The sequence below is a fragment of the Strix uralensis genome, chromosome 6 (genome assembly GCF_047716275.1).
Source record: "Strix uralensis isolate ZFMK-TIS-50842 chromosome 6, bStrUra1, whole genome shotgun sequence".
In the NCBI taxonomy this organism is placed as follows: Eukaryota; Metazoa; Chordata; class Aves; order Strigiformes; family Strigidae; genus Strix; species Strix uralensis.
Genome location: NC_133977.1, coordinates 39,360,718 through 39,372,899, shown reverse-complemented (window position 1 = coordinate 39,372,899; position 12,182 = coordinate 39,360,718). Strand labels below are relative to the sequence as shown.

The 12,182-nt window shown below is 37.5% G+C and overlaps 1 protein-coding gene across 1 annotated transcript in view; it reads left to right on the top strand.

Annotated features, from left to right (window-relative positions):
* Positions 1 to 12,182, top strand: part of LOC141945495 (von Willebrand factor D and EGF domain-containing protein-like) — a 188,259-nt gene that overhangs the window by 118,491 nt on the left and 57,586 nt on the right. Inside the window, exons 18-20 of the mRNA XM_074873778.1 lie at positions 4,407 to 4,544; positions 7,014 to 7,166; positions 8,584 to 8,748. Of these exons, the coding sequence (XP_074729879.1) occupies positions 4,407 to 4,544; positions 7,014 to 7,166; positions 8,584 to 8,748 (456 nt within the window). The remainder of the gene's footprint in view (positions 1 to 4,406; positions 4,545 to 7,013; positions 7,167 to 8,583; positions 8,749 to 12,182) is intronic.

Below are 12,182 nucleotides of genomic sequence, written 5' to 3'. Positions count from 1 at the left end.
AGACTCTACTGATGCAAGAACACACAAGCCTAAGCATGGAGAATAAAGTTAAAAAATGAAAGTTTGATCAAAATATAAAAATCCCCAAACCAAACAAACATATGCAGAATGTCTTGAATCCCCTTAGAAATAACATTTCTATGAGCACAGGGAAATTTGGGAACTTTTTAGGCTGTATTTGGGTAAACACTGGAGATATACAATGAGAACAATTATTCATTACCTGTAAGGAGTTGAATTAAAATAAATAAAAAGCAATATAATTCCATGAGTTAATAACTTCAGCGGATCTGTTCCTGTTTGTGGCAACTGAGGCACAGACTCTCCATTGAAGCGCAGAAGGAAAATCCTTTATTATTACAACAGTACATACTTATGCTCTTGCTACCTCAGCTCTTACTTCATGATAAGCAAATCAGCAGCTAGATGGTCATCAACACTCTTATCCCACAAACAGTTCCATACCACACAGGCAGCCTCAGTGCTGCCACTTTCTCCACCACACTAGCACAGCCTGGTACCTCTCTTTAAAGGCCTCTTTCTCCTCCAAACCTTGCTGCTTCTCTGGGCTAGCACAGAGTAGAGCTGGCACTTCTCCAAGCCAGCACAGGACAGAGCTCCTGCCTGGCTCACCGAGCAGAGCTCTCCACCTTAGCAGAGCTTCCCTAAGCAGAGGTATTCACCAAGATCCCCAAACAGAGCTCCCTGGCTGAGCTGATCGGCCGATGTCTATTTGGCTCTTAAGTATTGAATCTCCCACAGCTGTGCAGGGCTGACAGGCCAATGCCAACTTGCCTCTTAATCATTTACCAGTAACACATGATTTGACTCTTAACATATTGAATCTCCCACAGCTGTGCAGAGCTGACACTCCCACAACTCTTGTTTGGTTTTCATCAGTTTCACACTGCTGCCCCTCACTTTATGTAGTATTGCACACAGAAGGAATGAAATCGAGCTCTATTATTCCACATAAAATAGTCTGCCATAATCACAGTGCATAGTTTAAAAATTTGCATGAAGCATATTCTGAAATGTGGTTCTCATTCTTACATAAACAGTAAAGAATTAAATATCCAACACTTCAAAATAATGCAGTTGCAAGCAACATACAGCTGACTCTAGAGGCAAGGGCACAGGACACCTTGATAGCCAGAGAAGCACTAGGTTTTCCTGCACCCTTAATTCTTGCCAAGTTAAATAAAAGTGCATTGGTTTCACTGTTCTTCCCTAGCCCAAAATGCTATCACACAAGCAACAACAGAAAAAAATATATGATTGAGTGAAATAAGAATGCATCTCAAAGTTTTAATAGCAGGTGAAAAATTATAAGCAAGTGGAGCTGAAAACCAGCTGGGAAGTAGATGATTTTACTTCAGGGCAGGTTCTGTGACAACAATAAAAGCTCATCCTTGATGCTGTGTTTATGTCTCAATTCCCCAGAAAACCATCAATAATCTAATGAGAAGGCAATGCTATACTGCTCAGGTGACAGCACCACTTCGCCGTCAAATCATTACAAATGATAGTAAACAGGTAGTGAAAACAAAAAGTTAACTCTGTGAGAGCTTCCCAATCACCACTGCAAGAGAAGCGGCAGCACATGGAGCAACAGTAGCAATTCAGGTGCATCACGGTGTCTCAGGCAATGTAAGGGTATAATGTAGGAAAAGGAACAAGGCAAGGAGAGAAGCCACTGGAAAATCTGAGAGAAGGATAACTCCAGAATTCTTACTACTTTAAATTTCTGCAGTGACTTATACATGTTTATCTCATTGAGTGTTCAAAGCTCATTCATTTTTCTTTGACATTGTTAACAAGAAGAATTCCTGTTGTTTCTTCTTTTGGCCACTGAAAGCAAGAACATCACTCACCTGAGAACAGAACTCATCCCTGAAAACTGTATTTCAATCACAAAACAATTCTTTCTTTCCCCAGATACCAGCGATTAATATAAAATTGGGGGGCGGGGAGGAAGATGGAACTATAATTTCATTTTACTTTTCAGGAAACTGAAGAAAACCCCAAGATTTGTTCATGGTTTGTAATAACCATAGAGTCCCTAAATGAGATTGCCTGTTCTTTTAGAGTCAATTTAATGTGAACACAGTCAAAAAGTCTTCCTCTGCACCTGTAGGTGGTCAGCTCCTCTCAAGACATAAAAGGACTTCATCTTCTTATCAAATTTCCCATGCAGGGTTGGAGAAATAGAACTGGCTCAGAAACAGATGTTTCAACCTTGCAACCTGAAGATCTTTTATTCCTATTATTTTTATTTGTATTGTAGCAGTGCCAAAAGAATTGAGACTCCCTTGTGTTGCAGTGCACTGGAGGTCGTGCAAACAGAATAATTGACACTTCTCGGTGCAGACAGTTTTCTGTCTATTTCTGCTGCTTCTTCAGCAGCCTTCAGCCAAGTTTCAGACTTTGCAAACATTTGTCCTTGGACTCAGCTGGGTTATAATTATGCCTAAATTGATCAGATACTGTTTAAAATCAAATCTCTGTGTGAAGTGCTTGCATAGTTCCACCTTTATGTTACAAAAATCAGTCAAGTGACTGAATTTTAAAATTTAACTTGTTACTTATGGTGTTCCTTTGCTTTTTGTAATTCTCTTCTTTTTGAGATTTTAAAGCCAGCCCTTTTCAGCAAAAATAGAGTACGTAGGTGGAAGGAGAGGGCACTGATAGAGAAGTGGCTGTTGTTACTGAAACTAGGAACTTGATTCCTACCTTCATTTTCTATGATATTATGTTTAGTCTTTATATGATACTCAGATAAAGAAAATAATTACTAATCTAATCAGAAGGTAATTAATTCAATATTTTCCATAATGTGATGTCCAATAATTTCCCAGTGCATCATCAGAAATCAGTATCAGAGAAAAGCAGTCTGATGCTACAGATGTGCTAATTATACAATAAAAATAGTAATCCAAAATGTAACAAGGGAGGAAAAAAAATAAGTTAAGCGCTGAAATACTATGTGATGTCCAACTTAAATGAAAGAAGCAAGAGTCATGCAAAACCAGAACAGCTTAGCTTGAGAAGGGACGTGGCTTTTTCACTGCTGTTCTTTTTTTTTTTTCCACAAGACAAAGCAGGCATGATAAGGTGATGTCACTAACTTTTTTAGGCAGTTCAATCAGTAGAGACTTCAATTTGAGTTTCTTAAATGGAGATGCTATTTTAACTTGAAAGGAGTAGTGGAAACTATCTGAAATGCTGAAACAATGAGAGATTATGTTGTAGGAGATGAATAATAATGCTCTGTTTTTACCATCCTGTAATTCATTCCACTGTGACAAATTTATTTTTTGAAGAAAAAAAATATTCTTTTATCCTTAGATGTTCTTTCATGATAAAGCTGGATATCTGATAAGGAACCAGCCTTTCTGTACCTTGTTGTATGTCTTGAAATGAGTTCCTGGACTCTACAGAAGGTGTCCCAATCTCCTTGGGTATTCCTACAAGGGACAAAGGGCATGCCTTAATAGAAGTGCTACAGGCTAGTTTATGACCTGCTACCAGGGCTGCATATTCTGGTAAACCAACAATAGCCAAGCAAGTTTTCTCAAGTGCACAGAGGCAGCAGCACACATACCTGAAGCCTGAGGGAGTTTTTAACAACATTATATGCGATTACTCTTACCTTTGCTGTTCAGACAGTAATTTTAACTTTTGGGTCACCTTCCCCTATAGGTATCCATTAAATCATACAGAGTTGTGAATTTGAATATCAATTGCTTCAAGAGATTTTTAAAACCCTATTTCCCAAATCCGCAATAGTCAAGACACATTGTTTTGGGTTCAGATACTATAGCAGCTTATCTTCTGTCCACCAGCACTGTGGCTCAGAGACATTTTCAGAATGTTTCTTCAAATTTTAATTTTAAATAGAAAATTTAAAAAAAAAAAAATATCTGGTCATTTTGTAAGGGTTACCTTCAGCCAGAGTCTATCAGGCTGGTCCATAGTAAGCTATTAGTTATGTGAGGTTCACATAGAAATGAAAAGCACAATAGGTCAGTACACAACTCTTCATATCCTAAAGACAAAATGGTGGCATTCATTGGTTTCTTCAGTATATGACAAAGATCTCACATAAACAAGACAACAAAAGCAGCATCAAAGATGTGAAATGCAGGGGAAATAATTTAACATGCACAGTTTTCTACGAGCAGCAGTCTCAAGTTCAGCACTTCTGGTGCCAATAATGACAGTAATAAACAGTGTGATAAAAGCAGGTTTAAGTGAGACAGTGGGGAATTTGGCTGTAACATGAATGACGTACCCTGTAATGAGTTTACAGCTGAGAAGTAAGCCTTAGTCTGCTTCAACATTTCAGCTGAGGAATAAACAGGGAATCTTTCCTGATTATTAACCTCCCTTTTGTTTTGCCACAGGGCTTACTTGTCAGGAAGACAGGAATGAATGTGAAGACAGTATTTGTTTTCCTGGAGTGCCTTGTATGAATACCTTTGGATCTTATGCATGTGGAATTTGCCCCAGTGGGATGAAGGGAAATGGCAAAACTTGCAAATGTAAGTGTTTTGCATGATTGATTTTAATTGATGGGGGAAAAACTGGGTTCAATTCTACTATTTATTGAGTACTTTGTCACTTGCTTGAAGTATGGACCTTTAAATATACAAAGCAGACTATTGTCATGTTATATTAATATGGATAATTGCAGATTGGTCTCTGTTTGTTATTTTTCACTGCAGATTAGTTTCATTTTGGTTACAATGAACACCCTTGCATACAAAAAAGTATTTTCCAGATGCTAGCTAGATAATTTGCTAAGGACATTCCCCATGTTCTCCACTATTTCACTCCTAAATATACCATCCACTAACATACTTAGGGAGCAAGTCCAGGATTACATTTGTTTTGGGCAAATGCTGTGTAAGCAGGGTGTAGGCTAAGAGGAAGAAGGTCCATGTGTAAATCCTTCACATCCTTTCACCTCTGTTTCCAAGGTGTGCTTTCATTAGAGGACAGAGTCCACAGCTGCGAGCTCATGCTTGGCATAAAGTCATGCCACAGGTCCCAATTAGTGAAGGAAATGACCAGGAACAATTTTACATCTGCTCAGTATTTGCTTTTGGGGCAACAGACTTTGTACTCTGCTGAGACCTTCCCAGTGCATGGGATGCAACCTACTCACACTCTCCTTGTTTCAGTTGTATACATATAATAAGTCTTCTCCAAAACCAACATTTTCTTGGCCAGAAGGAGAGAAATCAACACTTGAAGTGCTTCATGTTTGTTTGTTTGTTTGTTTTTGTTTCCAAAGAAATCCAAGACGCAAAAGATACAGATATTAACTATGCAGATATTAACTTTTCCTCATACTGACTCCCAAGAGGGAAAAAAGAAAATCCAGTGTAAAAAGACTCTGTTGTAACTGCAGGATCCTGGCACCAGTGAGACTGTATTTGCCAGATTTACCAAATATCCCTTCAATCATATTGCCAAATGTCTGTACAGAATGTTTTCTTTGCTGTATTATTTGGCCACATTGGTTATTTCAAAGTGATTTTGCATCTGTTTCATTAATGCATATTTTTGTAGCTAATTTGACCAATGAAGGAAAGATATAGGAAACAATGTCCTTTTAAAAAATATACCAGAAAAGTAATTTTTTCCTTTACATTTTTTTAATTACAGAAAGATTTCTCTATTTCTGAAATACACGTTTATCAGAAGGAAAAAACTTGAGGGATTCTTGACCACCCAAAATCACAGAATCACAGAATTATCTAGGTTGGAAAGGACCTTGAAGATCATCCAGTCCAACCGTTAACCTAACACTGATAGTTCCCAACTGCACCATATTCCTAAGTGCTATGTTGACCCGACTCTTAAACACCTCCAGGGATGGGGACTCCACCACCTCCCTGGGCAGACTATTCCAACGCCCAACAACCCGTTCTGTAAAGAAATGCTTCCTAATATCTAGTCTAAACCTTCCCTGGCACAACTGAGGCCATTCCCTCTTGGCCTATCACTTATTACTTGGTTAAAGAGGCTCATCCCCAGCTCTCTGCAACCTCCTTTCAGGTAGCTGTAGAGGGCGATGAGGTCTCCCCTCAGCCTCCTCTTCTTCAGATTAAACAACCCCAGTTCCCTCAGCCGCTCCTTGTATGACATGTGCTCCAGACCCTTCACCAGCTGCGTTGCCCTTCTCAAGATACAAGTCTTTCTTTTTGGTTCTGATACACAGACATAATATACCTACTCATACTTCCCTTGCTTAAGCAGGTATAAAGGTTTCTGGGAGGAAGGAGGAGAAAACTGAAGTAACTTTATAGCTCTTAGAGTGGGCTATAGCTCATTGCATTGTTTAATATATATAAAGAGTCATAGTCTTAGGCTTTATTAAGAAGACAGAATATCCAACAGACCTAGAGCAACAGTTCTTTAACTTGCAACGCTATCCACATAGACTAAAATCCCTAATTAATTCAAGAAATTGTCTTAAAAATATGCAGAAATCAATATATTTTTTAGAGTCTCCACCAATCAATTTTCCTCTTTATATCTATATATGACACGTACAGTTTGCAGCCAAACTAACTGAAGCCAACAAACATGCGCAATGAAGTTTCAGACAGAAGCTTTCAAGGAGTGGCAGGAATCAGACAGGGCACAGGTCCCAGTGTGTAGTGTAGCATCTTCATCCAAGTAACAAAGCTGTCTAATACATGGGGTCCTGGGCTGCCTTTGTGCCCTTAACTCAATATAAGATCCCTGTGCATGTTAAGTATGTCTCCCAGATAAGCAAAGTTCAGTGAGTTTAGGCATAGTAATTTTTTTCTATATTTGTGTTGAAGCTTTGCTGCATGTCAGCAGCTGACTCACCTGATTTGCCTTTATTTGCTTGATGATTGGCTTCCAGAATAAATTTATGTCAGGTTATCTGATTTGCTGTTACTGTTGCTTTTTATCATCAATCACAGCTAAGCTGTAACATCTTGTTTCCTTGTCTCCATGCTTTCTTTTCACAGCTGTGCTTGCTGCTGATATTAAAAAAGCTTTAAGCATTGAAAAAGGCAATGGCAGAGGTGATTTGAACAAGACTGAGGTTAACCAACCACTGCAACCCTTAGAGGCGAAGGATTCTCCCGTAATTAAGAATTTTAACATAAGTGATAGACATGGTAGGTATACAAAGATATTAAATCTTTTTCATTTGCTGCTGTGTACATATTCAGCAATCATACATTAGCAGTAAACAGAAACAAGTTGTTTATAATACATCATAGACAGATAGAGTTAAAAGTAAAAACCCCTTTAATACATCAGATTGTGGATTGCTGCTAAACAATTTTACATGGAAGAGATACATTACAGCTATAGCAATTAGAGTGGTCAGGCTTAACTAGAAATTGCATCAGTTCTGAGGTAGAATAAAATCACTCCAAATCTTAGTGATCAATGGAAAGTATGATATGAATGACAGCTTATGCCAGCTTGCTATAGCCAAGTGATACTGATATTTTATTTCAATATTTGATGAGAAGTCACTGAATTAAGACTGAGTTTTGAGCATAAGAGAAGATCTTAAAGTATGAACTTGACTGTGGCAGTTGTTTTTCCCAGAGGCGGAGCACTGCAGCACTCCCTAACTGCACAATGGCCCTGTTCTAATGAGTGTTGCATGTTTAGTTGATTTTCTAGTGAAAGCAGGGAGCAGAAAAATTGAGACTGGGCATATGTGTTGTGTGGGGTTATATATAAAAGATGATTTTTTTCTAACCTTCTTTCTTTATACCTGTACCAGGCCAGCCAACACCTAACCAGAACTTGCCTCTTACAGGTATCCATCATAATGCCGTAGATAAGGTGCAAGAATAATGCTGAAAATACTTGAGAATCATGATGGAGAACTCACTGGAGGCAATTAAAAAAGATCTACAACCATCATTAAGATTTTATTCATCATCTGTTCTCTGTCTTGACACTATTAAATACTTCACAGGCAGTTCATATACACTTGCTATTCAGTGACATCATAAGTGATAAAATATTATATACTACCAGAGTGTTAAATTTTGCACATAGTTCTAAGATAATTAAAGTAGTCTCCTGCCATATGAGGTTTGACACATTAAGGATGATTTCTAGATGAGAAACATATGTACTTAACAGTGTATTTTTAAAGGTGGGGTATATGTGCTGTAAGGTTTGATGATTACCTTCCAATTCTAAAAGACCAAAAGGATGTCAAATAATACAGTTTCTCACTCAGTTAATCTTTCACTTATGCTGAAAATTACAGTTTCTATACTATCCATGATAAATACCAAACAACTTTGAGTAATAAACTTGAAAACATGTAATTAGAGGACTAATAAATCTTGCTTTAATGAGAAACAGCTGTTCTGCTACACTGTGCCTACAGGACATTCTCATATTTGGCTCAAGGTTTGGGAACATTCTGCATTAATTAGACTTTAAAAGAATAAAAGCAGTTATAAAGCTTTAGCTGGGCTCAGGCAGTCACTGCTTAATTTTACATATGCATTTAGTTTGAGAAATTAAAAATAAACATGCTTGAATTCCCTTCTTTTTTAGGCCATGCAACACCACTGTCTCATATTACTACCTGTGGCAACAGGCCATGTTTTCCTGGAGTGTTATGTTTTGATCGGAAACCCCCTTACATCGGATATGTTTGTGGCCGGTGTCCAGCAGGGTTTTTTGGAAATGGTCGAATCTGTACCAAAGTTCCCAGACCAGGTACTTTCTAATTTTTAGAATTTTAAAAAGGTTTTGCATACAAAGGCTGTAAGAAAATATGAACTAATATGGCATTACAATACAATGTACCTTATAATCAAACACTGAAGGCTTTTTTCTTTCACTCTTACCTGACGAACACCTGGCAGGTCTTATTTCAGGAATACCTGGCTCTATCAGTCAAAATTCAATAGATTAATCACCTCATTTGCCACTAGGGAGAATTCTTCACAACAGGACTTACTAGATGGTATGAATCACCTCATCTGTATGTCTGCCACAGCACTGGCATAGGATTTCAAAACATGTTTCCTCCTCAGTAAGATCAGAACATGACACATGCCAGTATCACTCCCCTTTCCTTCTTTCCTAATTCTTTTGCTGCAAGGTATCTGTTCTCCAAGGTGACCTGTGAAGATGATGAGAAACAAAGTGTCATGCAAGAACAACTATACCAACAACTAAAGGCAACAGATAATTAAAGCATTTCAATAGTATCGTTCATAGCCTGAGCAATAATATTCCTTAGGGAGCTCTGAAACACAGTTGGTCCCATTAATCTCTGAGGACTGATCATTAGAAGAGGTCTTCTGCTGTGATAAAAGAAAAGCTGGGTCCTGACCTCAGGCAGAAAGTGGCAATACCATAGCAACCACTCATCAGTCATCCGATCCTGCTCGCTCTCAATGAAATTCTCATAATTCAGTGTATGGTTCTCTAGGGACAGTCTGGATGGTTGTCCCCTTTTCACTGCACAGAGTGATTTGCCAAGAGAACTCATGTTTATTCCTTAATAACAGTAGTTACTAGGTCAGATTTCTTGGTTTTCTTCTAAGTATTTTTTCTTAAGTACTCAAGATGGACTGGCTTGAAACCTGTCAAATTGTTCCACAACCTCCTACATTTGACAAACCCACCGCCACTTCCCATTGTGTATCCAAATCAATGACTGTTACCTTGGTGTTATATTTTAATGCACACTATCAAAGTGGAAGCAATTTTACTGCTTAGTGTAGGTATCATCCAATCTCTTTGAACTATAAATTGATTTTAGCCAGTTCTCTGAAACTAAAGGTCACAAAAATAAACCCAACATTTTTCTTTCTCTAGCAATGAGTATGTACAAAGTATTACTTAGTCTGTCAGAGTCACTAAGTCAGCTATTGACTCTTCTATAACTTGGTGAGGCTGTAAAAGCAATTGAGAAAAAAAAATTATCATTGTGCATATAAACTAACATTTCTGTTATTGCCCAAAGCTTCACCTTGTCGTTAATAGGATAATGGGATATACGTTGTACACCCCAAAGGTCATTTAAATGCTGTTGAGTAGAGCAGATAGTCTACAGCTGTAGGTACTAGTACAGTAAATCAGGCACGCTTACATTGTGCTTATATAAACATTAAAAAATAAATTTGTGTATATTCTAAAATGGGAAGCGTAGACAGTAGTTGCCGTTTACTGTGATTCATACCTGTCATACACAACTCCAGGCAAGATTTAAGAAATATCCCAAGTATCAGGATCTGAGACTAATACATGATTCTTTCAGAAGTGAGCTGTATATCAGAGGCTGGGGGACTGGTTTTCTTTTTCCTCTCAAAGTCCATGACTTCATGCTGCAAATGTTGCCATACAACCAGCTTGAGCACTTTGGGGAGGGAATGAAGAAGAATTATTTTTTATTCCATCAGAACCTTAAATTCACTCATGTGAATTATATCACAATATAAACGACGAGAATCTTGTGCCTCAGGGTTAAATGAGAGTAGTCATTTGTTTTAATATTCAGAAATGAAAGCAATTGCTGCAGCTGTATGTGTCCTAATTTATGACCAAAATGATCGGTTTAACTTTCTTTCCCATGTGCTTTGCTAGTTGAAGCAGACGTATTGTATAGCATTGATGATTAAAAGATATCAGACAAAAAAGAATGAACTTCCAATTAGATTTATGTACAGTTATGGATTATGATTATTGTGAAATCCTCCCTGTTAGAATAAGAGCTTCTCTCCCTTGTAACTTATGCTATCAGTCTTCAAATGAAACAGAACAAATCCTCTTCAGTTTGCTACAGTGCTTGTGAAGGTACTGAGATTATGTGCCACTTCTTTCCAACTCTAGTAATTTTAATCTAAAAATACTCTTGTTAATGCCTATTTTGTACTTTTATTGGCTGCTTTTGACATGAAGTTACACTCACTTGTTGTGATTTAAGGATTAAAGGATAAGTATTTTTTCATACAGAAATGAAAAAAATTACCCAACTGCCTTTGTAGACTACTGAGGAGAAAAAATATGCCAGAAGAAAATTGTTTCCTAAATCAGTGTTTGATGAGCTGCACCCAAAAGTCCTTCAATTTTGATTTATAATTAACAAAGTACCGTTTCCCCAGCATTGATATGTGATAGATATTAATCTTTTGAGGTACCTGACTTACTGAAAACCATGTAACTCCACAAATAAGTTTCTGAGCTATATTTACCTGCTCTGCCAACAATGCAGGGCCTCATTCTATTCTCACTTACATGTTTTATCTGGCTTATATCAGTCGTTTGTGCCAGTTTGAATCAGTCAGACGTGGTTGCAATTGTTCTTGAAGTACAACAGATTAGTCTTAAGGAAAAACTTCAACAGTATCAAAGCTGGTATGGAATTTCATATATAAAGGGAAATTATTATTTTTAAAAATACATTCTTATATCAGAAACAAAAAACTATTTCACTCCCTTCAAAATCCATAAAGCAGGTATTCTACCTTTTTTTTAAAAAAATACTAGTAGGATCAAAAGTCCCTTAATTCTATTGGCATTGAAATAAAGAGGAAAGTCTAAGGAATTTAAATTTGTTCAGGCTTCCCTGGGCACATTTCACATTTGTATAAAATATCTGTTACCTTTTTGTTAGAAAAGACTGATCTATTAAATCAAACCATGCAGTATCATTGGTCATATTCTTGGCATAAAGAAAATGAATATATCCTAATGGGGGATGCTGGTGATGTTACTGCATGCTGCAATATTAGTTCTCGTCAGACACTACTGGTATTTCTCTCGACTGGTTTCATCACTCACAGTCACAGAGATACCCATCTGTTTGCACTTTCTTTAGCAGGTTAGAGAGGTTGGTGTCATCACAAAAGATTTATTTTTTTCCTATTAGTAAATCAGCAATTTTACTGGACAAAGCAGTGCCACATCCATCACCAATAAAAGATTGTTTGTTCAGAGCCAGATCTTTCTGCCTCTTCTGGTTTAGGGAGCCGAAGATCAAGGGAGAGGGTTATTTTATGATCTCTGTAATCGAGTTCTGTTTTTCCATTCTGAACACCACTGCTAGCTCTCCTGCCATAGCAGTTAATTTGCAGTATTGTAGACATTTGGCACTTGATATACTTTTGTATGTGTCAGCTATTTGTTATGTTTACATACTC